The following is a 27,230-nucleotide window of genomic DNA, read 5'->3' on the forward strand; positions in this document are numbered from 1 at the left end:
TCTTCAAGAGAACCGCTGCAAAACAGCAGCTGGATCAAACTCTGTTACTCCCTCCACCTTGAAGCACTGTGCTGATCAGTTGTCTCCAGTTTTTACGGATTATTGAGAAGAAATTCAGGAAATAATGACTATTATGAGAATAATGAGTGTTCTGTTTAATCGATCACTCAAATGAATTTGTCTTACATAATAACATGCCAAAAAAAACAGATGTATGGATGGATGGATGGATAGATAGATAGATAGATAGATAGAGTGCCAAATAACATTTTAAGTCACTGCCCATGTGAACTATACGTAACTCCCTCTCTCCCGCTGCATTTAAACATTTGCTCCAAGTTCTCTGTTCTCACTCTGCAGACCTGTAGCTCTGTCTTTTTCAGCTCAGCCTTCACACACTAGGCACTCAACTGGACAGGAAAAATGGCAACAGCTAGTAAGGTAGGTTCATAACTTAAAATATGCATACTATTTGCTTGTTAGGTGATTAGCAGTACATTAGCATATTTGATTTTGAAATAAAATGTTTAATTGTAAAACAGAAAAAAAATAATAAATAAAATAAATATCTCAAACTCCCTTTTTCCTCTCTGCATGAAGTACTGCTTTTGCTTTACTGACCTTACACAAAGCTTCAAACTATCTATACAGTCTTGCACAACTGTGGGTATTGGCAAGTATCAGGGGCTGGTGAACAAAAAAAGATACTGAGGAAGCCAAGTAAATTTATTGTAGTTCAAAAATAAAATAGAAAAAAAGACCATGAATACTTGAAGGCATACAACTTCTTCTGAAAATAATGACAATAACAGATTTTCACAATAGTTTGCCATATTAACTTTGTTGATAAAATCTTAACCAAATACCCAGAGTGGAACTTAGTTGTTTGTAGTTGTTTCCTGTAAGCAACATCTGTATCAAATGAATAGAAACCACAGTTGTTACCATGAGGTGACAGAAATGAGCAGTGAATGTGTTTTATGGTTGCTCTGATTATTACTTTCATGGTAAGCCTCAAGAAAAACACAGCACAAGACAAAACACATTAAAAACATGATTATTTCCAAATCAATGCATTTCATCTTGGCTCCCTTACAGCTAACTGGTAGCAAATACAATACCTATACAAGGTTGAATCCATAATGTAGTAGAAGGGTTTGTTTCCCTGCGAATACATCCAAAGTAGCATCTTTACTGTTAGTTTACACTGTGGCTCAGAGAGAAATGTTTTTTCAATTTTTCTGTATGTGCAGCACAAAAATTGACAATAAAGGTGACCTTGAACCTTTTCTTTTGGGTTAATAAAAAGCATTTTAGAAACCTTCAGAAAATTGTCCGAACTCAATTCCAAATAATATGCGTGTAAAGTTGATAATAATGCTTTACTGATTTTAAGGTTATCAAATGCAAGGCAGCAGTGGCCTGGGAACCCAACAAGCCTTTGGTGATTGAGGAGATTGAGGTTGCTCCGCCCCAAGCCAATGAGATCCGCATCAAGGTGAGAAGCGTCTATGTTTGAAGGTCCCATATCCTGCTTTTTCTGGTTTTATATGCTCTTATGTGGGTTTTTTCAGGTGTTGTTCTCTTACACTGTTCTCCTCCTGTTAGCAGTAGTAATTGCCGCATGTAACACTCGGTCCCTAGAGTTTTTTATGGTTTACCCTCATACTCAGCTCTGCTGCTTATCCCACAAATGAATGTTCCTTATGTGGCTAGGAGAGTTTAAAGCATGGTGTATAATAACCAAGAAACTAGTTTAATTGAGCTGACAAGGCCACCTCGAGAATTTCACCCCAGGAATTATATGAAAACCTTAATAGGTTAGACAAATGAATTAAGACAGAGATGCGGTTAAAAAAAAACCCAAAAAAACACTTTATATATATATATAAAGCTTAGACTTGTATTATCTGTGAAGAGAGTGGTTTTAGTTATTGTGTTAATGAGGCAAATAAATCAATTTAGGAACATGCATAATACTTTTACTACAATATAATTTATTTTATTCAAAAATGAGTTCCAATCAAAAATGTCTAATATCTGAGGTTTTGTTTCCAAGGAGTGCACTTTACTCACCACTCGTGAACTCACGGCATACAGCAAACAGATGCAAACTATTGTGTCCCAGTGCGCTTACCACTACAAACCACCAAGAGTGCCTCGCCTCCACCAGCAGTCGGCAACCACTTCACTGATGGGGAGAAACAACAAAAGAATTAGTACCAGTTGGTTCACTCTAAAAATGTATGATGATTTAGCAACACTAAAACAGCCACACGACGCCAAAGGAAACTGCCAAATTGGTTAAAAGGCAAAAAGGAGCAGATAAAAGGCCTGAAATACAAAAAGAAATGCATTACATATAATAACTCCTTTATTATGTAGTTTTAAATACGTAATAAGCGTTTGGTTTTAACCCACGTACCACCTAACTGGCTTCACTATTATGCGTACATAAGGTAGCAGCTACCAGGCAGTCATGAAAGATGGAACCAGACAAACTTCAGCCAATCAGCCACCTGTGGACATGGCGGACATGCAGGCTGTTCATGTCCGCCACTGAGCTTCAAAGGCGGACATGCAGACTGTTCAAGATACATTAAACTGTATTTTAGTAGCTAAGTTCTTTACACAGATCATTTTATAGTCTTTTAAACAATCCTGTCACATTGAGAAATTTCATCACTTCATCCCTCTACTGCGCACATTCTACACATTCAAGAATATTTTTCAAACTTCTTCCTGCTCCTCCGATTCTTTCCAGATTTTCCAACATTCTTTGTCTCTCCTGTCTGTATTTGCTGCATTTTACCATAATATGTTCTATTGTTTCTGGCTCTTGACAATGATCACACAGTTCTGTTGGGTGTTTTCCCCTGACGTGCAGTGTACTGTTCAAGTTACTGTGCGCAATCCTGAGTCTTGTCATAATTACTTGCTCTCTTCTTTTATGCCCTCTGTTTCTTGTTAATCTGCCCTCTATATGGTTTAGCTAATTAAGGGGATGGACTAAGGGAGGAGTTGACCTACATTCAGGAGGGTGCATTCAAGGTCAACAATGAAAAACAGACAAGAAAAACACTGCTCCCACTACACTTACAAAAGTAGCTTTTGGGATTTAAACAGGAAATAAACAGGCTTTCCAGCGGTAAAGATTTATTGCCAAGACGAATTGTTACAATAAAGAAATCTAACAAACACAAATGTCCTTATTTTGTGTGCAATATTTATAAAATGTCAAGAGCAAAGAGTAAAATACTCACCAGAGGATTTCTAATTTGGATGTGCAGGTAAGATTGTGGCCGACCCCTCTCACCCTGCACACGGACTGTTTGAGACTCTCCCCTTTGAGAGGCCCATCAGGACCAAAACCTCTCGCCATAAGAATTGTGTTTTTTGTGTTTTTTTTGTGTTTTTTTTATTATTCTTTATATTTGACATTTGCTTCTTATATTTTATTTTATTTAAGTACGTGTGCCTCATTTCCCATGTTAACTGTTTGTTATGCACCAATACAGCAAGAAACATTCCTCGTAAATGTACTTGACAATAAAAAGCAATTCTGATTCTGATCAAGACACTATTTGAAAACTGATCAACTGATCTACTTTACCTATTCAACATGTGTTTGATTGTGTCTTATGTAAGAGAACATTAACATACTGCTCAACTATTTGTTTGTTTGTGCTTGATTGTTGTTTGTACACCTTTTAAAAACCAGTTGGGTTTTTTATAATTGACATGAGAAATTGAAGGTTTGCCAAACTATTAACAAGGCACCTTTAAAGAAAGCACAATACTATACTGCTAATAACGTTCACCCATCACATTTATCATTGAAATGTTGTATCTCGATACAGATGGTGGCCACAGGAGTGTGCCATACAGACCTGTATCACCTTTTTGAGGGTATGCACGAGGGTGGCTTTCCTGTAGTCCTTGGCCATGAGGGAGCCGGCATCGTAGAGAGTGTTGGGCCTGGAGTCACCGAATACCAAATAGGTCAGTTAAAGTCACAAAGTCAGCAGCTTTACTTTAACAACATCTCTTGTTTTTCCTCTGTATGATCTTGTGGAAGCAGTTTTTGTTGGTACTGGAAAAGTTTAAATCCAATTAATATATATTGTTCAATGTTAAAAATGTATTTCACAAAGAGGTTTTGTTTTTTTGATTCCAGGAGACAAAGTTATTCCTTTGAGCATCTCCCAATGTAAAGAATGTCGCTTCTGTAAGAACCCAAAGTCAAACCACTGTGAGAAAGGATGGTGAGCTAATTTTGTGTTTTTGTCCCTTAAATGTATTTCTCCAGTATGTTTTAATAACGTCTTAAAGCCACGTGTTTATGCTGTGTCTCTATGTTTGAAAGTCTTCCTTATATTTCAACTGATCAGATTGTAAAGAAATACAATCATTTATTCACAGAATTCACATCCATTTCATGAACTCTCTATTCAGGATGGCTGACCGTCTGGCTGAAATGTCACCGGCAGAGTCCAGGTTTACCTGTAAGGGCAAGAAGCTGCTGCATTTTCTTGGAACCAGTACCTTCTCTGAGTACACAGTGGTTAACCAGATAGCTGTGGCCAAGATTGATCCAGCTGCCCCTCTGGACAAAGTCTGCCTCTTTGGGTGTGGAATCTGCACAGGTTTTGGAGCAGCAGTTAATGTTGCTAAGGTTTGTACAATGTTTGACTGTTACAGGTAGTCCAGCATGTAATGTTGAAGGATAACGTCTGCTGTAGTTCTTCTTAGTATTCTAAGGATATGTTATTGATTAAAGTAAGTGACACTTAGAAGTCCATCTTTTAGTACCATGTTGATAGATGTCTTGTTTTAGGTGGAACCAGGCTCCACATGTGCAGTGTTTGGCCTGGGAGCTGTGGGTTTGGCTGCTGTCATGGGCTGCCACTTTGCAGGAGCCAAGAAAATTATTGCTGTTGACATCAATCCAGAAAAGTTTGAGAAGGCCAAAGTATTTGGTGCAACTGACTTCGTGAATTCAAAGGATCACAGCAAACCCATCAGTGAAGTGCTGTCTGAGATGACCAATGGAGGAGTGGACTTCTCCCTGGAATGTGTTGGGAATGTTGAGGTCATGGTAGGACGATTAAGAGTTTGCTCCAAAGTTTTTATGTAATGTGATTGAAGAAGAAGAAGGCTGATTGTATTTAAGACTTACTCAAAAGAAGAAACGTGATAATTTGGAATTGGAATCATGTGATTCTAAGCTCACTAACTTTGTGCTGTTTCTCCATCCAGCGCAGTGCCTTGGAGTCTTGTGTGAAAGGTTGGGGTGTCAGTGTTATTGTTGGCTGGACGGATCTGAGTGACTTTGCTGCAAGACCCATTCAGCTGATATCTGGTCGCACATTGAAAGGCACCTTGTTGGGAGGCAAGAATCCCTCAGTCATACCTGATCCAGAATAAGTAAAGACAATGTTTGACTTTCATGGCCACATGATGTCATATATCATTTTGATTGGTTACCATTTAAACATTGAAAACCTACTGGTCATTAAATAGACCAAAATAAATAAATATATAATAATATATAAATACTGAAATCAAAATATTTTCCTTCATTTATTAAAGTTAACTTTAAACAATGATTCACAAAACCTTTAACATCTGTTAATTTCAGTTTCTGTTAACATCCAAACCCTGCTCTTATATAGGAATTGCGTAACTAGTGCATACTACCTCCTGTACTTTAGGGCTTCTTGAATAACAAGATGTCTGCCTCTGCTCAGGGCTCTAATTGTTAAATGTGGCTTGACCTACATAAAAGTAGAGCAGTTAAACTTTTAATTATGTGCATATTTTTCATATCGACGTGTAATTTTTGAGTTTTCTAAATGGCCATGGTCTCTTAAGAACTTCAATCTATAGTGGTGTGATGCTACTGGTTATCATAAATGTTAACTTCACTTATAGACAGATGAACTGCTGTTAAAGTTAATGGATAAACGGTTAACAAAGTTACATTTTAAATTTGCCACCTCTGGTTATTTTTCAAGCCACCACTGCAAAATGTTCATCGCCAAAGTGACAAACCAAAAGTTCCTCTCAATAGCTTTAATAGATGATTGGCCAAAAAGCTGATCCCCAGATGAGTAAAAAGTGTCAAATGTTTGAGCTGGGCACTTGATCAGCACTTATATAAGACAAAAACTGAGTGACATTTCCTTTTTAAAAAAAAATATATATATATATTAAATGAGACAATCAATCAATATTTATTTATGTAGTTATCTTGAGGTGCTTTACAAAAGAGCAAAAGGATAATATTTAATAACTTGACGATATCATGAATGATTTCATCACATGCGTGTTCTGTGTGACAGGTTTTAAGACTAAGGATGGTGTGCCTCAGTTGGTTAAATCCTACATGGACAAGAAGGTGAAGCTGGATGAATTCATCACTCACAACATGCCTTTGGCTAATGTCAACGATGCAATTGAACTGATGAAGCATGGAAAATGGTACATTTACATTCCTATGCTTTAATATCATTCAAGACCTACATCTGAGCTATACAAAAAACAAAACTTGAAAGTTGTCTAATTTCTCTTCTGTTTCTGTTTCCTCAGCATTCGGACAGTCCTGAGTATTTCTCCACAATGACAACATTGTGTTCATGACGCATTTAAATTAAGCCATTTAATGACCTATGTTTAATCACAATGTACAAAATAACACAATGCACATAGCCTAGTAATGAGATCTGTTAAATGATGACACAACACAAATCCTGACTAAACAGTCAACACTATGCAACAAATTATACAAATCATTTAATCTTGGAGAACTTCTGCTGATTTTATAAAAACCTCTATTGGATGTATTGCTTGACTGCTGTTGGTGTGCTCTTTACAATCAGGATTTGTATACGTGTCCATAAATGTGTCATGTGCTCACACTGGCTTAGTTTTTTTGCTCAGCTTGTCATGTAGTAGCATGGAAGACGGGAATTTTTCTACTAAAATGCAGATTCTTCAGTTGTCTCATCCTGTTTTGATTGCAAAATCTTGTCTTATACATTGGTTTATTTCATTTTGACAATGCTAATTACTCCCCTAAATTAAAGGGCAGAAGATAAGTGACAATGTAAATGCCTAAACGTCATTTTAGAGTTGAAATATAACACTGCATGCAAAACAAGTGTGGTACTGTGTTTAAAAAGAATTTGCCCCTTTAAATTTTTTACGAGAGTGGAATCTATACTGAAAACATAAGCAAACTACTGTTCCACTTGCTTGTGTTATTACTGTCGGTAGAGGGCGCTCAAGGTTTAACACTAGATTGAGCGTCAGTCGCTGACGCCAATAAAAAAGAAGTAGCCTAGTAGCCTATTGAGTGTGCAAGTGACCTGGTCAACTGTTTTCATATTTCTACAGGTAAGCTGACTATAGTTAACACCCAGGTAATAGACAATAGCAATATATTTTAGCAGAGCTTTAGTTTGTCATCGTGACATTAAAAGACTTGGTATTTGACCGTGGTTAAGTGTGTGCGTTTGTCCGTGTCGCTGCGTATGTGTGTCTAAAATGGCGGCCGCCGATAGAAACATCTCCGGTAGTTAAATACAAAGCTAGTAACTTTACAAGTGTGAAATAACTCTTTAGAGCCATATGGTTAACACAATGAGAGTGGAACATACTAACGGTGTGAAGCATGATTATACACCGAGCCACAGTTTGGAATTGTGGATTAGCTGTGTGTAATGTCGAGCAGGCTAAGCTAATACTGTATGTACTTGCTAACTCCTGCTAACGCTACAGCCTGAGTTATCGTCTCAGTCAAAGTGTTATTTCGTCTCAGTCAAGGTTAAAGGAGCATTTGTGTTATGATAAAAATATTTTGTACAAGATTCCGTGTTTAACTATATTATCTTTTCTGTGAGAATATTGTCAGAGTAATTCTGTGACTGGTTGTGTACTACAAAATGAGTTAAAAGTTCATAGAGGTTAAAAACACACATTATTAAGACAAAGTCTGACAGTTAATTCTGATTAAATGTGGACTCACTGCATGTAATTTTTATGGGATTCGATTTCATGCATTACTCAACTGTGTAACATGTTAATAGGGTAGATTGGCAGTAAAAAATGACAGTAGCTAGTGTTACTTGCCTTTATGCCCTGTAAGGGTATAATTAATGTGTTTTAAGTAAATAATGGCATTTTGACTTGGTAAACTCAATGAGGATTGAGTGTGGTCCTGTCTTTGATAAGGTTTATTAATTTATGGTTGAATCAATCTTTATTTGTATAGCGTCAATTCATAACACGTGTTATCTCGAGACACTTTACAAAAAGCCGGTAGAGGGCCATACTATCTGTCTGTTAACATTAACAAAAGAGCAGGTAGCAAGACCATGCTCCTCATTATGTTTACAAAAAGCAGGTAAAGGACCTTACACTTGGTTAATAGCACTTGTTTATAAAGTATTAAAGTAAAGGTAGCGGTATGTGATTAAGTAGAGCAGAAGTAGTAGTAAGTGGTGAGTTTCAGTGTGCACTACAGAAAGAGCTCCTGATCTGTATTTTCATATGTCCTACATGTAAGCTGACTATAGTTAGGAAATAAATGAAATAAATGCTCTGAGAGTGGACGGAGAGTAAACCTGTAACACAAGTCTCCTCCCAGCTTACACAACATTGGCCACAGATGTTATGTATCAAACAATAAATGATTAAATTGTATGCATGTAGCTTTTTGAAGGCTTACTGACACAATACAGTGCTAATGTTTTATTCAAGACTTAAACAAAAGGCACTGTTTTTTCTTGGCGTTGTTACAATTTAGCAAAGTTTCTATTTTGATCAGGAACTGACAAAATGCCTTTAATTTATTTCAGAGGGAAGATTTTTAGGAAAGTTTTGTTTAATTGATTACTCAGATGAATTTGTCCAATATAATAGCGTACCAAAACACATTTTAAGTCACTGCCCATGTGAACTATGCGCAACTCCCTCTCTTCCAGCACTATTTAAATATCTGCTCCAAGTTCTCCGTTCTCACTCTGCAGACCTGCAGCTCTGTCTTTTTCAGCTCAGCCTTCACTCACTAGGACTCAACTGTGCAGGAAAAATGGCAACAGCTAGTAAGGTAGGTTCAAACTCAACATATGCATACTATTTGCAAGTTTGATGTTGAATGATTGATGTAGAATTTAGTATGCTTAGAGTCTAGCATCGTGAGTGACAAGACAAACAAGTTTTTCTACGTGAACAGAGCGTTTTTAGCATTTTTTAGTTGTTTGTGGGTGTTTGTGATATTTCAGTGGTGAGTGTGAATGGGTTTGATGTTCTGAGCTACATTTGTAACTGGTATAAAGAGGCATTTTAGCACTCTTAAGTGTTTTAACCAAATTGTCTCAAAAGATGCATGCTTATCCTATAACACATTGAAAATACTATTTTTTTTCTGCAAAATGTGTTTAATTTTAAAATAGAAAACAGCTATTACTCCCTCTTTCCTCTCTGCATGAAGTACTGCTTGTCCTTAACTGACCTCACACAAAGCTTGAAACTATCCAGACAGTATTGTGCAAATGTGGGTATTGGGAAAGATCAGGGGCTGGTGAGTAAATTAAAGATACTGAAGAAGTCAAGTAAGTATTAGTTCCAAAATAGAATAGAAAAAAGACCATGAATACTTAAAGGCAAACAACTTCTTTTGATGACAGATTTTCACAGCGGTTCGTTTATTCTTAATTTGCATTAAACCTAACTTTGTTGATACAATCTTAATCAAATACCCAGAGTGGACCGTAAACTTGTTTTCGTTGTTTCTTGTAAGTAACATCTGTATCCAATAAATAGAAACCACAGCTGTTTACCATGTGGTGAAAAAAATGAGCAGTGAATGTGTTCTGTGGTTGCTTTGATGATTACTTTCATGGTTTAAGTAAACCTCTCGACCAGACCTGGGCAAAATACGGCCCGCGGGCCACACCCGGCCCGTTGTGCGTCCCTGTCCGACCCGCGCGCTGCCAATTATAAATTAAAAATATATACTGTATATTTATGCCGTGCATGCAATACAACTCTGATGCTTTTATTTTGAAAAAACTCTACGTTTGTATCACTTCTGTATGGACGCACGCAGTGCGCGTGTGAGTGTAGGTAAACATACGTTGCTTGCAAACCCAGCAAGGGGTTTTTACAAAACGTTACACAGCCAGAGATACAGCCGTCAGGACGAGTTGCCAGAAAAAGTAAGACGTTTTTTGAGGGAGTGTTTATTGGACTCTGTTGCACTGATGGAGAAAAAGGAGCACTTGACAACGTGCCACTCTCCTGATGCACTGTCACCAGGCGGGTTGAGGACGTCGTTGCAAACTTGGAGCTTCAGCTGAAGGACAAAGCGGCCGACTATGACTATTATAATTTTTAGAAGATGCTTGTCCTCTTTGGATCAAACTACCGTAAATTCCGGACTATTGAGCGCACCTGGATATAAGCCGCACCGGCTAAAAATAGGTAAAAAAAATTATTTGTACATATATAAGCCGCACTTGATTATAAGCCGCAGGTGTCCACGTTATAACGAGCTATTTACACAGAAAGACGTGACACAAAGACATTTTTTTAACTTTTAATGAAATACGTACTACTGGTAACATCCGCAAATATGAAGCCTACTGTAAATCCTTTATCAAACAGTGTCTGTAACGCGGCTGATGAAAAAGATGACAGTAATATATTTCACAGGAAAAAGTCCATCCATTCACTGCCTCAGAATGACTTCATTACTCACTTCCTCAGTCTCTTTTTTGTTGTCGCTGTCAGTGTCAACTTTACGTGCAGCAGCTCTAGTTCCTTCTTTGACAGCCAGCTCGATCGCCTTTAACTTGAAAGCTGCATCATATGTATTTCTCCGTGTGTTTTCCATGATGAGGGTGCGTGCATAAAGCGCAAAATGACTGATATTAAGATCCGATGTGACGAAGTCAAATGTTTTTGCGGCACAAGCTCATTGTCCCGCAAGAAAAATCCATAAATAAGCCGCATCGTTTTAAAAGCCGCAGTGTTAAAAACCGCGATAAAAAGTAGCGGCTTATAGTCCGAAATTTACGGTACGTATGTGAACGGGCATTCTCAGTGATGAAGTTAAACAAATCCAAACACAGAACCTCAATCAGTAATGAGCACCTCTCAGCTGTCATTCACACAGCCACCTTAGACATTCAGCCAGATTTGAATGTCCTTGTTGAAGCCCAAGATAGAATCAGAATCAGTTTTATTGGCCAGGTATGTTTCACAAAAAGGACATTTATTTTTTTGGTAGACTGTGCTCTCTGTGTACAATCTAAACATTAAATAATAACAATTAGCTAAAAATATAAATGGGTAATTAAAGACTAATGTGTATAAGACGAAAAACAAGACTAAGAGACTGGATGAAGATAGACTGAATTCTCACTGAAGTCAAAAAATGAAATAAAAAAATTAAGGTCTTTGGACTTATAAGGTTTTTCTTTGCTTGTAAAGATAACAAAGTTAAAAATAAATTGCACTTTTTTTTTGTTTATTACTTCTATAGTTGTATTTTCTTATTTGACCTGTACACCACAATTTAACAAAGCCTTCTGTATATTCGACACATATTTGCAGACTGTTTTTATTCTTCCGATTGCCAGTACCAGTTATTTGAAATATATAATTTTGTATTTTACAGAGAGAGACAATGAGCAAAGTTCAAGTTATAGTTGGTGCGGCCCTCTGACAAAATTTGGGTTTATCAAAAAAAAAAAATATTGCCCACCCCTGCTCTAGACAGAAAACACGACAAGGAAAAACAAACGTATCCAAAACATTTTTGTTTTTTTTTCAATTAGAAAAACAATGCATTTTATCTTGGCTACCTTACAGCTAACTGGCAGCGAGTACAATACCTGTACAAGGTAGAATCCATAATATAGTAGAAGCAGTGATTTAGGCAGAAATGGGAAAACAGGGGGTGCAAAAAAAAATACAGGGGGTGCAAATTTTTTTCAGTGTCACTAACGGCGGCACGGCGGTTATGTGCTCCCTAACACACTAGTTTTGAAGAAAACTGAATAAGTCTCTAAATGGTGCATTCTGTTCAATAAGATGCATTGTTACACGTTTTAGTTTTCACATTTTAGTTTTCCCAAGCTTCATAATGTTGATTTACTGTACAGCCTCTACCCTGACACACCCCTTTGCCATTTGACTGTCACTCACTTGGTTCATGTTGTCTAAGCCCTTTGTTGGCCCACTGCTTCTATCTGCACTTTCTTTAAAAAACAAACGACAAACACATAAATTCATAATATTACATGTGTCATCCAGTAATAATAGATCCCTAGACCTTGATAAATCAATCATCTGGAGCTAAACCCTGCAGTCCGTTGATTGGTTGAAAGAGTCGTCACTTCCTGTGTTACGTTGGTAAACAAAACTCCGCCGTGTTTAAACCATTGACTGTAATACACAGCTGATTGTTTACGTGTGTATTTCTCCTCGCCGCACACAGCCTTCTCTGAAACAAAGCTGGATTGAGTTCTTGTAATAAACAGTCACATGCCAATGACAAAGTGGATGAACTGCTGGATGTTTCCAGCGTTGGTTTTGTTTATGTAGCGTTTTTCTCTTTTGTTGGATTTATTAGTTAGCGGATAGCTGTTAGCGGTTAGCTGCTACCATCTGACGCTATTTACATAGCGGCTATCGTTATCCTGACATTCCGCCTACCAAATAGGGCACGGGTGGCACCGTACAGAAACCCGTGTAGTAAGCACGTCTATTAAATGTAGATTTTTGCACGGCCTAGGTCAAGCCGTGCAAAAATTTCAAGGCCGTGTTTTTTAAAAATAGGCCGTGCAAAAAGCGGCTTCGCGGCAGGCTACCTAAATCAGTGAGTAGAAGGGTTCATTTCCAACGTGGTTGCTTTGCTGCATGTCTGCACTTTTTTTCTCCAGTTTTGCACTATTTCTTTTCAGCTTTCCCTGTCAAATAAATGTGGATATATCCAAAGTACCATCTTTTATTTCGGGTTCATAAAAAGCACTTCAGAAACATTCAGAAAATTGTCCAATCTCAATTCCAAATAATATGCGAGTAAAGTTGATAATAACAATGCTTTACTGATTTTAAGGTTATCAAATGCAAGGCAGCAGTGGCCTGGGAACCCAACAAGCCTTTGGTGATTGAGGAGATTGAGGTTGCCCCGCCCCAAGCCAATGAGATCCGCATCAAGGTGAGAAGCGTCTACTTTAAGACTTGCACTGCTGCATAGAGTAGAACTAAATACACACGGAGCAAATGTTAGTGTCAGGGGTCAGAAGGTTTTTTTTAAGTCGTTTTCATACCTGACCAAAGTGCAGCTCTTAAATATACAGTAGGTATAGAGGTACAGTTCTAGCCACCGGGATTTTCCCCTCCAGGGTAGTAGCCAGTCAGGCAAAAAGAGAACCCCCTTCTTTGCATTCATTACACTGTAAACACGCCCAACTCCGGTTTGTAAAAAAAAACCAAAATATTTCCTGAAGCTTTGCCTCCAGTTTAGCTCATAGTTTCTCATCTTCATTAAGGCTGAATGATTTTAGGAAAAGATTGAATTGCGGGTTTTCTGGCAGATATTTCGATTTTTATCATGATTTTCTTCAAATCAAGCTTGTGCAATGTTCTCAATGTACAGTAACATTTACAAACATGACAGGAAATTACATCATACCAGTTAAAACTTTAAATGCCAGAACTCTAAATTAATTGAATGAAAACTAAAGTTATGAATTGATTTCAGATTTATTTATTAAGAAGAAACACACAGACGGTGTGATGTTCTTGTTTTTAGTGTCAGTTTGACAGAAATCTGGTCATAAGTGTTGATATATTTTGTGCCTTTGGGGTTGCCATGGTGACTTAGTTCACAGAATTTATGCAACAAGAGAAGCCAACAATGTCTCCATATTTTCTTCTAGCCATACGCCCGAAACATTTGCATGTGAGCATCATTTCATTTTCAGTTCTTGCATTGTTTCTTTTGAGTACGTTTAATAAGGTTAGAACGTGAGATAACAACAATTGATACATTCGCGATGCTAACCGCTAGCATTCCTATTCAAAATCTCATAGACGTTAGCATCAAGCTAGCAGACCTTTCGGTTGTTAAGCATATTATGAGATGCTTCTGTTTTGATGTCTGTTTAGTTTTACATTGCTTCCTTTATTGAAGACTGGACAAAGAAACTTCAGCTTCTTTATTGGAGGAAAACTGTTAGCTATTTGTCGAGCTGTGTATCAGGCTAAAGAAGTCACGCACACACGCAGGGGCAGAATAGACGGCGTGTATGTGTAAATTGACACAACAGCTCCTGGGTCAGTCGGGAGAAGCACTGCCAAAAACCGCGGCTTTGGCGATCACGTGATCGCGTTTTTTGAAATCGCGATTTCGATCAGAAAATGATAAATCGTTCAGCCATAATATTCATGTTTGTTTTGATTTGGAACATGCCATGTATCCTGTGGTTTTGCGTCTACTGCCCCCTACTGGCTTTAATGGTAACTGCGTCTTTTAAAATGGCATTCACTACTCCACAGCTGTATCGATGCTGTAAAATCGGTATTGATACACGTATTGGCAAGGAGCACTAGACAATATATTGCCATGTCGATTTTTTGGAGCACAGAACTAGTGTCACCAATAGATGGCGCTTACCTCACAACAACACATCAGCCTACAGTATTATTGAGCTGAATTTAGGTAACTCGGATTAGTGAATCCTGAATTACATCAGTTGCTGCACAAAGTCATATTAAATATATTCTATATGACTTTCTCTATGACATTAAATGTTTTTATTACTTCTCTATTGCACAATAACTGGAATTTTAATGTGCAAACCTTTTACATGTGTACTTATTTGATGAGCATTGTTTACATGTCCTTAAAATAGGTTGTTAGAATTGTTGTTTTTGGGGTCTAAACGCACACATCACTTTCACCGACGTGCGGATTAATAAATCCACTCACAGTCAACACGGGCAGCCTAATCCCAACCGTTTAGGTGAAGCTCTCACACTATGTACAATAATGTACATTATGACACAGCGGTATCCTGAGTTTATTTATTATGATGATCAGCGGCACAGTGACCATGGTCGGGCTTAGAAGCTGCTCAGTTATTTTACAAATTTCTTTATAAAGTTGTAGAGATGGGGATTATCTGTGCATGGGTCACATCTCTGTTACAGGTTTTGTGTCTCTGTGTGCTGAATGTTTGCCCATGGTCAGAATGTTCATAAATTCATTTTACTCTGGAACGGCGTGAGCCGTTTGGTGGTGTAAGTAAATGAAGTGGAGTGAATTTGTAAACCTGAAATAAAAAATATACAAATAAGTAGGCTAATGTAGATACAAGATGAGTTACAAATGGAAAAATCAATGAACTTCTACAATGGGATGCTGTGAAAATCACACTTTAATATCGGTTTACCGCTGCTTTGCAGAGCTTAGCAACTCTGTTTGAACGGTTGCAGATATATAATTATTGTTAAATTGATCTTAAACCAAGAACATATATAAAACCTGTTCAAATGCAATTTGGAAGGCAGCACACAGAAGAGCTCTGGGACGAAGGAAGACTAAGGAAATACAACAATTCTGTAGTAAAGATTAAACACTAATGCAGTGGCAAAATACACATTTAGGATTACTTTGAGGTTGTTGACACAGTGGTCTTTTCCTCACAGAGCGAGCGAGACCGAGCCGCGCTATAGACTGAAGCATCGTATTATGTGCAGCTGTTTTCAGATGCAGTAATCACTTTAACTTCCATAATCACTGCTCCTCCTGGTGGCTAGATCAATGGTTGCAACTTGTTTTCACAACTTGTTTTGACAGCCTTATGCTGGAAAGTGAATGGACTGTGGCAGGGTAAGGGGGGAATTTTTTTGGCTCCATCTTTACATGTTGCCAAATCACGAGACGAACGGCTCGTTTGTGGATTAAACTAGATTTAAAGTCATTATTTTCACATAGCACGCATACAACAGCATGACTAGCCTTGTTTCTCGAGTAAGGGAGATGCCGCCCCACACTGCCTCCACCAAAACCCTATCAGTGCAACAATCAGCGTAGCATACTTCTCGTCTTCTCCACACTGATCCTATGATCCAACTGCCGTCATTGCTGAAAATAACGTTCCTCCCATGTTCAGGTTCAAGTACATGTGTTTCCCATCACAAACGGGTATTGGAAGCTCAAAACAAGAGTAAATGGCAACAGCAGAAAAAGCTGTTTGAAGATTTGGCAAGTTTTGAAAACACACATACTCAGCTCTGCTGCTTATCCCAAAAATGAATGTTCCTCACAAAAGTGGCACCATTTAAACAGGAAACGGGCTTTCCAACTGTATAGATTTGTTGCTGAGAAAAATGGTCACAACAAAAAAATACACAAAACACAAATGTCCTTACTTTTTTTACGATATATGAAATGTCAAGAGTGAAATACTCAACAGAGTTTCTAAACTAAATCAAGACCATTTGAAAACGATCTACAGTAGTTTACCTACTCAACATGCTATTGTTTGTCTTACTCAGACTTCCTTTATTGTCATTCAAATGTGAACTTTACAGTGCAGATAAGAAAGATTATAATGTTGCATTGGCTCGTAGTGCAGGATAGGAAAGCAGCATCAAGTATTTACATAAAGATTGTTGTATTTACAAAATACTGTGTAGATGTAAATAGATGAGAAAACAGGAGCTATGTATGAAATTACTGTACAGATAAATATATTGCATGTTTATTTATGTATGTTATAGGGATGTCCCGGTACAACTTTTTCCCTTCCGATACGATACCGATATTGCAGCCCTGAGTATCGGCAGATGACGATATTGATCCAATACAATATCAGTGTGAATCATACATACTTTTATTACTTATTTTGTAGTGTGTAATGTTAGAAAAGGCTTGGTCAAGTGATGTTACTCAAAAAGAGAATAGTCAGCAACACTAGGTATAAGAAAAACTGACTCATTTATTATTAACCAATGTGTTACATTGTAATCTTTAACATACTGCAATGTCAACAGTATTTTACAATTGAATAAAATAAATGATCAGACCCTGAAGAATAACATAAATAATAGCTCTTCAGCAGGAGCCTTTGAGGTGTTCTCTAACAGCTTGCTGTTAGAATAGCTAGCAGGGTGTTGTTTTCGTCAGATGAGTAGGCATGGAGTGGCCGTTTTTGATAAAGGAGGTTGTCAATTATGTACTAATAAGCCTTGGGGGAATGCTTGAAGTGGCCCACTATTTTTCTCCCGTTGGCATGTGCATCACTTGCAGCTCGCTGTGACAAGACCCCTTCATGGACTACAAGCTGAAGACTGTGCGCAAAACATCTTAAGCTTGGCACCTAGCTGATCCATAGCCTTTCTCATGTTAGCAGCATTGTCTCTTAAAACGACATGGACCTTCTTTTTGTTGATCTTTCACTCACACTGCACCTCCTCCATGGCGTTCGTGATGACAGCTGACACACGGCCGACGTGACTTCTCCTACTGTTGCGCGCACGTTTTTGTTGTGATCATGTGGGCTTTGCATGCTGGATCAGCGACGTTCTATCTATATACAATATCGGATCGGGACACCCCTAGTGTGTCATATTGTCTGTTTTACAGTCCAGTGAGGTAATCCAATTGTGGGGGTTGGAGGGGGGATTATTTTGTTGTGTTCAAAAATATTATGGCCTGAGGGAAGAAGCTGTTGCAGAACCTGGAGGTCTGCTATGGAGGCTGCAGAACCTCTTTTTAGAGTCCAGCAGCGAAAGCAGTTCTTGGTTGGGGTTGGAGCTCTCTCTGCTGATTTTCTGAGCCCTGGCCAGACAGCGTTTTTTGCAATCTACTGGATGGGAGGAAGTGAAGTCCTAATGATTTTTTTCCGCCGTCCTCACCACTCTCTGCAGGGACTTCCAGTCGGTGGCACTGGAGGCTCCAGATCAGACAGAGATGCAGTTGATCAGGAGGCTCTCTATAAACAAGTTTCCGCTGAGCGGTCCGGCTCGGTTCGTCTCGGTATGGCGCGCATTTTGCAGCGTTTCCATCGACTAATCCTGGGAAAGATTCCCAAATAACCGTCCCACTTTTTGGGACCCTTCCGTTGGGGTGGCAAGAATGGCGAGCCGACCCAAAAAGGTGGCGCTAAACACTGCAGTCCGTTGATTGGTTGAAAGAATCGTCACTTCCCGTGTTACGTTGGCAAACAAAACTCCGCCGTGTTTAAACCATTGACTGTAACATAGCTGATTGTTTACATCTGTATTTCTCCTCGCGGCACATAGCCTTCTCTGAAAAAAAGCTTGATTTGAGTTTTTAATAAAGAGTCACAAAGTAGATGAACTGCTGGATGTCTTCTAGCGTTGGTTTTGTTGGTGTAGCGTTTTTCTCCTTTGTTGAATTTATTAGTTAGCGGTTAGCTGCTATCATATTACGCTATTTACATAGCGGCTATTGTCATCCGGTTCACACGCCGCCTACCAAATAGGGCACGGGTGGCTCTGGAAACGCAAACGGGATTGGGGTTAATCGAACCAAACTGCTGATCCGTACCGGACTGCTGTGTGCAAACGGGGCTTATAGTGCCTCTGTAGTGCGATGTGCTCTTTACATCCGACGCAAAAAGTGCATGCGCTGCTGAGCTCTTTTTACAAGAGCTCTGGTGTGAAGGGACCAGGTCAGAGAGTCTGTTATCTGCACCCCCAGGAACGTTGTGCTGCTTACAACTCTCCACTGCTGTGGCATTGATAAGGAGTGGACGACGACGTCGATTTATGATGATGATGCTCTTCTTGGTTTTGTCGACGTTCAAGACCAGGTTGTTGGTACTGCACCAGTTAGCCAGATGTTTCACCTCCTCTCTGTAGTCAATGCTGTCGTCACAGATGAGGCCCACTACTGTTATGTCTTACGCTAACTTCACGATGTGGTTAGCAGTTGACCTGGCGCGACAGTCATGGGTCATCAGGGTGAACAGCAGTGGACTCAGGACGCAACCCTGAGGGGAGCCCGGTTCTCAGGGAGATGGCACTGGAGGTGTTGCTGTGAAGAAGTCAAGCAGCCACTTAGTCCGTGATGACTTGTATGCCCTGCCACATTCGTCTGGTGTTCGTGGGATCCTCAAAGAAGTCCTGCACTTCCTGACAATGAGCACTCTTTGCACCCTAATGGTACGGTTCAGGTTGGCTCTGGCTGTTTTAAGTGTCATCATGCACCAGCGGGCTTCCACCCCTGCTTGCAAAATCCAAAAATTGATGGAAATGAGGAAACACAGTTTTCACGTTAGCTTGATTGAAGTCCCCTGCCACAATGAAAACTCCCTCTGAATGTTTAGATTGCAGTTCACTTATGGAGCAGTAGAAAGCATTCAGGGCTTCTCTGGCACTGGGAGAAATGTACACTGCTGTGAAGATCATAACACTGAATTCCTGGGGGAAATAAAAGGCTCTGCATTTTATTGTTAGTAGTTCTACATCAGGAGAGCAGTGACAAAAGACTATCTCACCGTTGTTGTTAGCATAAATGCAAACACTGCCGCCTCAGGAGAGAGCTGCTCATATCCGACCGAAAACGTGTTAGCCCCTCCATGCCTCATCTGGAACGAATGGTTTCAGCCACGTTTCTTCGAGAAATATGGTGTAGCAGTCCCTCATCTCCTGTCTTGCATTTAAATCCAGCTTCAGGTAGTCCAGTTTGTTCTCCAGGGAGCTGATATTTGAAAGCAGGATGGAAGGAAGCGGCTTTCTGTGAGTATTAGCTTTTAGCTTGGTTGTTAGCCCTGCTCGGCATCCCTGTTTCTGCTTCTGGTCACACCGCTTATGTCTCCTCCGCTGGTACAAGGCGTTGCTGCTTCACAGGCCGCAGGGTGTAGCTGGCGTAGTATTAGGAGGCTACCAAGATGGTCCAGAGTATTCGCATCTACTGGTCTAAAATGGTTTGATTTCCCTTGATCTAAAAATGCCTGGCGGTCGTATACTACTTTAGAGTAACTATGCTGCAAGTTAACTGTGAAATTATCTAAATTGACCAGTTCATTTGCCAGTAAAGTTCCCTTGCTATCACGAGCCTCTGCAGCCAGGCAAGGCGCCGCCATCTTACATAAGAGAACAATAATGTACTGATCAACTATTTGTTCCTATATTTGCTTTAATATGTTGCACACCTCCATAAAAATCACATGGGATTTTCATTATTAACAGGGGAACTTGAAGGTTTGCAAAACTATTAACAAGGCACCTTTAAGGAAAGCACAATACTATACTGCTAATAACGTTCACCCATCACATTTATCATTGAAATGTTGTATCTCGATACAGATGGTGGCCACAGGAGTGTGCCATACAGACCTGTATCACCTTTTTGAGGGTATGCACGAGGGTGGCTTTCCTGTAGTCCTTGGCCATGAGGGAGCCGGCATCGTAGAGAGTGTTGGGCCTGGAGTCACCGAATACCAAATAGGTCAGTTAAAGTCACAAAGTCAGCAGCTTTACTTTAACAACATCTCATGTTTTTCCTTGTATGACCTTGTGGAAGCCGTTTTTGTTTGTACTGGAAAAGTTGTGCCATTTCATCCAATTAATATGTAATGTTAAAAGTATCCTAAAAATGTATTTGACAAAGGTTTTGATTTTATTTTTATTCCAGGAGACAAAGTTATTCCTGTGTTCCTGTCCCAATGTAAAGAATGTCGCTTCTGTAAGAACCCAAAGTCAAACCACTGTGAGAAAGGATGGTGAGCTAATTTTGTGTTTTTGTCCTTTAAATGTATTTCTCCAGTATGTTTTAATAACGTCTTAAAGCCACGTGTTTATGCTGTGTCTCTATGTTTGAAAGCCTTCCTTATATTTCAACTGATCAGATTGTAAAGAAATACAATCATTTATTCACAGAATTCACATCCATTTCATGAACTCTCTATTCAGGATGGCTGACCGTCTGGCTGAAATGTCACCGGCAGAGTCCAGGTTTACCTGTAAGGGCAAGAAGCTGCTGCATTTTCTTGGAACCAGTACCTTCTCTGAGTACACAGTGGTTAACCAGATAGCTGTGGCCAAGATTGATCCAGCTGCCCCTCTGGACAAAGTCTGCCTCTTTGGGTGTGGAATCTGCACAGGTTTTGGAGCAGCAGTTAATGTTGCTAAGGTTTGTACTATGTTTGACTGTTACAGGTAGTCCAGCATGTAATGTTGAAGGATAACGTCTGCTGTAGTTCTTCTTAGTATTCTAAGGATATGTTATTGATTAAAGTAAGTGACACTTAGAAGTCCATCTTTTAGTACCATGTTGATAGATGTCTTGTTTTAGGTGGAACCAGGCTCCACATGTGCAGTGTTTGGCCTGGGAGCTGTGGGTTTGGCTGCTGTCATGGGCTGCCACTTTGCAGGAGCCAAGAAAATTATTGCTGTTGACATCAATCCAGAAAAGTTTGAGAAGGCCAAAGTATTTGGTGCAACTGACTTTGTGAATTCAAAGGATCACAGCAAACCCATCAGTGAAGTGCTGTCTGAGATGACCAATGGAGGAGTGGACTTCTCCCTGGAATGTGTTGGGAATGTTGAGGTCATGGTAGGACGATTAAGAGTTTGCTCCAAAGACTTTATTTAATGTGATTGAGTTGAGTTTATTGGTTTGTAAATAACAAATATATACAACCCATCACATATAACATAACTTTCTTAAACCAAAGGGTATAGGCTGAAGCTCCAGGCTTATTAGCACCTGTCCCTCTCAAAATATTCAAAACAGTCAGACAGTGCTCAATGCTCTTCGAACAAACACTTGAAAAAATAAAGTCATAGAAGTTGATTTCAGAACTTATCTATATGAAAGTAACATATTATTTCTTAGGAGCGTTTTGAATCCACTTATTGTTTGAATCAATTTGAGATCTGTATGCAAACAATTCCATAAATTCACTCCTTACTGCTGTAGTTCTACATCTAACATTTGTTCTTACTTTCAGTTTTTTAAACAAACATGTTCCTTTTAGCTCATACTTACAGTCACGTTTTTCAAACATACTCAAAATCTTATCAGGCAACATATTATAATATGCTTTATACATTGTCAATATAACCTTATGATCCACTAAATCATGAAATTTCAGAATGTTTAATTTTAGGAACAAATCGTTTGTGTGATCCCTATATTGTGCTCTTGTGATAATTCGTATTGCTCTCTTTTGTAAAATAAAAAGTGGTTGGGTGTATGTCTTGTACGTACTACCCCAAATCTCCAGACAATAGGTTAAATATGGAACAACTAATGATGAATATAACATAAATAATGCCCGTTTATTTAACAAATTCCCAATCCTATAGAATATTGCGACTGACTTTGAGATTTTAGATTTCACATAATCAATGTGATTGAAGAAGAAGAAGGCTGATTGTATTTAAGACTTACTCAAAAGAAGAAACGTGATAATTTGGAATTGGAATCATGTTATTCTCACTAACTTTGTGCTGTTTCTCCATCCAGCGCAGTGCCTTGGAGTCTTGTGTGAAAGGTTGGGGTGTCAGTGTTATTGTTGGCTGGACAGAACTGAGTGACTTTGCTGCAAGACCCATTCAGCTGATATCTGGTCGCACATGGAAGGGCGCCTTGTTTGGAGGTGAGAATCCCTCAGTCATACCTGATACAGAATAATTAACGGCAATATTTGACTGATGGGTTACCATTTAAAACAAAACCAACAAAAACTGACTGGTCATTAAATAGACAGAAATCAAAATATTATCCTTAATTTATTAAAGTTTTCTTTTATTTCAACAATGACTAAGATAACCTTTGACATCTGTTAATTTCAGTTTCTGTTAACATCCAAACTCTGCTCTATATGGTCAGATGAGTTAATGACAGCCTAAACTAGAGTGTACTGCCTACTGTACTTTGTCTGCTCTTGCCCAAGGGCTCTAATTGTAAAGTGCTGCTTGACCTACATGAAGGTCAGTAGTGTGTATATTTTTCATATTGACGTGTAATTTTAGTTTTCTAAATAGTCATGGCCTCGTAAGAACTTTAATCTATAGTGGTGTGATGCTACTGGTTATCATAAATGTTAACTTCAGTTATAGTCAGATGAATTGCAAACTACGGTCAACAAAGTTGAATTTTTGATTAACTGTGCCCACCGCTGGTTATTTTTCAAGACACCACTGCAAACTGTTCATCGCCAAAGTGACATATCGAAAGCTCCTCTCAATAGCTTTAATAGATGTTGGGTAACCAAAAGATCCCCAGATGAGTAAAAAAGTGTCAAACAAAAGAGTTAAAAATCATTACATACTGTTCAGACTCATTGTCAATCAATCATTATCATTATGTAGTGTTATCTCGAGATGCTGTACAAAAGAGTGTAGCGGTTGTGTACTCTCTCTTGCGTTGTTTGATATACTGTACTATGCAAACGCTGGAACGTTTTAGCACCAGCCGTTTAATCTGGTAATAACAGATGCACATAAGTGTCTCACATTCACTCGTCATGTAACATGCTCCAATTGCTATAACACAGAAACAGTTGCGCTAACTAATAGGCAAGCTACACCAAGGAGATCATAAGTTGCATGTTAGCTATAAAAACTTGAGGAGCACAAATGAATGAAAAACACACCAATATGATGATAAAAAAACGTCAACAATTTCGTGAATTCTGTTAAACAATATTAAATGGAAAAATATGACTTATCAAGGTAAACGAACTTAAATGGAAAAATATTTGTTTAACCCTTTACATGGCACTCATTGAAATACTTTGAAATTCAAAAAGTAAACCTCATTCAGGGTTATAACTTTATTTTTGTTATAACATTTTTCAAAAATTGTAATTAAAAAAAAAAGTTACCATATTTGGTTCAAATGCCACAATAGCAGGATCAGTGACATAGGGTGATCTCTTCTGATTGGCTGAGTGAGGATCACATGCTTCTTGACCTTACTGAAGTGCAGAAGGCAGGCCATATGTAATGTTTGTGGAAATTACCAAAAATGGGCTTGCCCTATAAAGGGTTAATAGTATTTTAGCAGAGCTTAGTAAAACAAACTGACCACGGGGACAACATAGTACAGACTGGGAAAGAAACATGGGTTGCACTGCTCAAGTCCCCAGCAGAGGCCCCAGCAGAGGCCCCAGCAGAGGGCGCTGCTGGGGGAGAAAGTCCCTGTGGCATTTATAATTTATTATAACGGTATTTAAACAACTGCTAGTAAAATAAGCCAAGATATGGTAAGTGGAATCATCACCTCCATTACAAGAGCATGTTGGATAATATTCAAGAACTTGATGTTTTCATGAATGATGCATTACATGTGTGTTCTGTGTGACAGGTTTTAAGAGTAAGGATGGTGTGCCTCAGATGGTTAAATCCTACATGGACAAGAAGGTGAAGCTGGATGAATTCATCACTCACAACATGCCTTTGGCTAATGTCAACGATGCAATTGAACTGATGAAGCATGGAAAATGGTACATTTACATTCCTATGCTTTAATATCATTCAAGACCTACATCTGAGCTATACAAAAAATACAACTTAAGAGTTCTCTAATTTCTCTTGTTTCTTTTTCCTCAGCATTCGGACAGTCCTGAGTATTTCTCCACAATGACAACATTGTTCATTCTAATGACCCTGGAGCCATTTAATGACCTGCAGCCTTATTTGCCACAATGCACATGCAAAGTATGAAATGATGCCACTACAAAAAAAGCTTGACTACAGTTAACACTATGCAATGAATTACAGATCATGTGATTTTGGGGAACATCTGCTGATATTATAAAAAGCTCTATTGGAGTCATCGCTTCCTGCCGTTTGTGTTCTCTCTGTCATGATATGCTTAAGTGTCCATAAAACTGTTGCGTGATCACACCAGCTTAGTTATAAACATGTTTGCTCAGCTTGTCATGTAGTAAAGAAGTTATTAAAAAAAACAACTCAACAAATGAAATCTTTTCTGTTGTAACATCCTTTACACATTTGTTTTTGATATACTATTAATCCAGCTCGATGTGAAGTTTAGGCCTAACTACATACTATAATGCACATTGTCTTTCTAATTAAATTAACACAAGTTTTATGTTGATTTGACATCACAGTTTTAACTATAGCCATAGATACAACCACCTAATTTCAATCCAACCAACCTTCTCTTTCATTGGCAAAACGTGGGATGCTGATAGCCTATCAGTTACGATGGGCACCCCACGTATGGAGGCTACAGCCTTCAGCACAGCAACCATGGGTCCAAATCCAAGCTCAGCCATTTGCTGCATGCCATCCCTTTTCTCTCTTCAGCTGTCCTAACACAGGCAAAAAGCCCCAAAACTTATCTTAACTTGTTTTTTTGTACAGTAACAATGCACAAGTGTTATCTCAATACACCTTTTAAAATGAGCAGGACTAGAACCTACTCTTATACTATTTATAAAGTTCCAGTGTTAATCTCTCATGAGCACGAAGCGACATTTAGCAACGTTATTGTGGCAAGGAAAAACTTCCTATTAACAGGCAGAAAACGAGAACAAAACCTGACTCACGTATGTTGAACCAAGTGGCAACCTACTGTCTTGAAAAATAAAGCCAATATGAAGGTGCTAAATCCTGCACTTCGTTGAGTGTCCGCTTGAAGCTGGCTCCAGGCAGATTGGAATTCACATGCATGACTGTCAAAAAATCTCTTACAGCACAAATAAACATGTTTACAAAAAAACAATAGGTCTGATTAGTTATTGTCATCACTGTCACACTGTACAGGAGGTGAATCATTTTATTAAACACCTGTTTGGATTTTGAAAACGATAGATGTTATCCATAGTTTGGTGCGTAGTTTGGTAGCTGACATGATTGAAAGGTGGGCGCGATGTGACAGTTCATCAAAGAGGCTTAAAACCTGCCTCAGCTCCAGCTCTCAGCCTGTTATGTTGTAAAGTCAGGGTGCAGCAGCTGCTGATGAGCCTCCAGATCCCCCTGCTGTAACAGATGGCTGACGTCACTCAGGCTTCGTCCATTAGAGTCGGAGGAGGTCACAGCTGCAGACCATCAACACTCATGATCCAGAGAGGCAAGACCTCAGGAGCACCCAGGAAGACATGTTTAATAACTTAAGTGGGACATGAAGAATTATAGATAGTGACATTGCAGTGATGTGATGTGAAGGCATAGAGATAGGCGGTGAGAGAAAGCAGAAGCTCGATGTGAAGTTTAGGCCTAACTACAAGCTGGGCCATATCTCTGCCGCAGCTATAAGCTTTATCAAAAAGGAACGTTTTAAGCCTTATCTTTAAAGTTACAGAGGGTGTTTGCCTTGTTACAATCACAGGTATCACAAAAAGGCCTGTATTCTCGCAGTGTCACTTTCTAAAGGGGTAATATTGCACCATGAGGTCTTTGTACTTTGAGCAACAACTGTGTTAATCAGCAGCAGCATTTAACATTCAGCTACTATAAAAACATTACCTTTGGTCTCTTGTCCTCATTTCCTGAATTTACAGTCCAAAACGTTTTTGTTTTTTTTCCTCCTGTCATTTTTATCGATATCCCTGGTGAAGGTAATATCACTTACATAGTAAAGGCTCACCTTTCAACGTGAGGAAAAGTTTGATTTCGAAGATTTTGATTTGGAAGAGTCTGCTTTCACATTTCCTTCTTTTCATCCATAATATATGTAGAATTCATGCAAAGTATGTAAAAAATGTATTTGTAAGTATAAGTACAAAAGACAAAGTTACTACAGTGCATCTGGAAAGTATTCACAACACTTCACTTTTTCCACATTTTATGTTACAGCCTTATTCTAAAATTGACTAAATTTATTTTTGTCTCTCAAAATTCAAAAAAGTTCATCTTAATTTAAGTCTCGCCTTTGAAACCAGTGGAAGAAATGTACTTTTTCTTTTGTGAATTATGTCATATTGGACATTAGACCTATATATTATTTTTTTTGTCATCTTAGTGTGCTTACAGTAGTTGAAGGCAGGTTTGACTTTCTCCAGCTACACTTTTTAAGAATTTGGTTAAAATTGTCTTTAGGTCCTGACAGACGTTAATAATGCATGTGCTCTGAAAAAGAAACAAAGAAAATCCATCATCTGTAGCAGTCGTAAGCCTGTAAAAACTTCGACCAATGTCTGCCACGAAGTACCAATGTGACCAATCATGCCTCACTGTCTCCCTCGTTCTCTACCCAATGC

General features: G+C 38.7%; 2 protein-coding genes across 3 annotated transcripts; both read left to right on the forward strand.

Moving 5' to 3' along the window:
* The first annotated feature begins 350 nt into the window (after positions 1–350).
* LOC306840422 (alcohol dehydrogenase 1-like) lies at positions 351–6,920 on the forward strand. The gene is made up of 9 exons (XM_079369701.1): positions 351–441; positions 1,397–1,498; positions 3,861–4,002; positions 4,178–4,265; positions 4,456–4,675; positions 4,838–5,098; positions 5,260–5,392; positions 6,345–6,483; positions 6,592–6,920. The coding sequence occupies exons 1-9, from the start codon at positions 424–426 to the stop codon at positions 6,623–6,625; spliced, it is 1,137 nt and encodes a 378-aa protein (XP_079225827.1). The 5' UTR covers positions 351–423; the 3' UTR covers positions 6,626–6,920.
* A 369-nt stretch (positions 6,921–7,289) lies between these two features.
* LOC306840421 (alcohol dehydrogenase 1-like) lies at positions 7,290–24,988 on the forward strand. Of its 2 annotated transcripts, none has more exons than XM_079369699.1 (10): positions 7,290–7,398; positions 9,041–9,112; positions 13,130–13,231; positions 20,359–20,500; positions 20,687–20,774; positions 20,965–21,184; positions 21,347–21,607; positions 22,523–22,655; positions 24,368–24,506; positions 24,613–24,988. In XM_079369699.1, the coding sequence occupies exons 2-10, from the start codon at positions 9,095–9,097 to the stop codon at positions 24,644–24,646; spliced, it is 1,137 nt and encodes a 378-aa protein (XP_079225825.1). In that variant the 5' UTR covers positions 7,290–7,398; positions 9,041–9,094; the 3' UTR covers positions 24,647–24,988. The 2 variants fall into 2 exon arrangements, with proteins under 2 accessions (XP_079225825.1, XP_079225826.1); XM_079369700.1 differs by lacking the exon at positions 7,290–7,398 and adding an exon at positions 7,633–7,749.
* Positions 24,989–27,230: the final 2,242 nt, after the last annotated feature.

This window comes from Symphodus melops, assembly GCF_947650265.1.
Source record: "Symphodus melops genome assembly, chromosome: 19".
Taxonomy (NCBI): Eukaryota; Metazoa; Chordata; class Actinopteri; order Labriformes; family Labridae; genus Symphodus; species Symphodus melops.

Coding starts and splice junctions, on each gene's coding strand:
- LOC306840422 (XM_079369701.1), top strand. Junction 4,003..4,177: donor AGTCACCGAATACCAAATAG/GTCAGTTAAAGT, acceptor TTTTGATTCCAG/GAGACAAAGTTATTCCTTTG. Junction 6,484..6,591: donor CTGATGAAGCATGGAAAATG/GTACATTTACAT, acceptor CTGTTTCCTCAG/CATTCGGACAGTCCTGAGTA.
- LOC306840421 (XM_079369699.1), top strand. Junction 13,232..20,358: donor CCAATGAGATCCGCATCAAG/GTGAGAAGCGTC, acceptor ATCTCGATACAG/ATGGTGGCCACAGGAGTGTG. Junction 21,608..22,522: donor TTGGGAATGTTGAGGTCATG/GTAGGACGATTA, acceptor TTCTCCATCCAG/CGCAGTGCCTTGGAGTCTTG.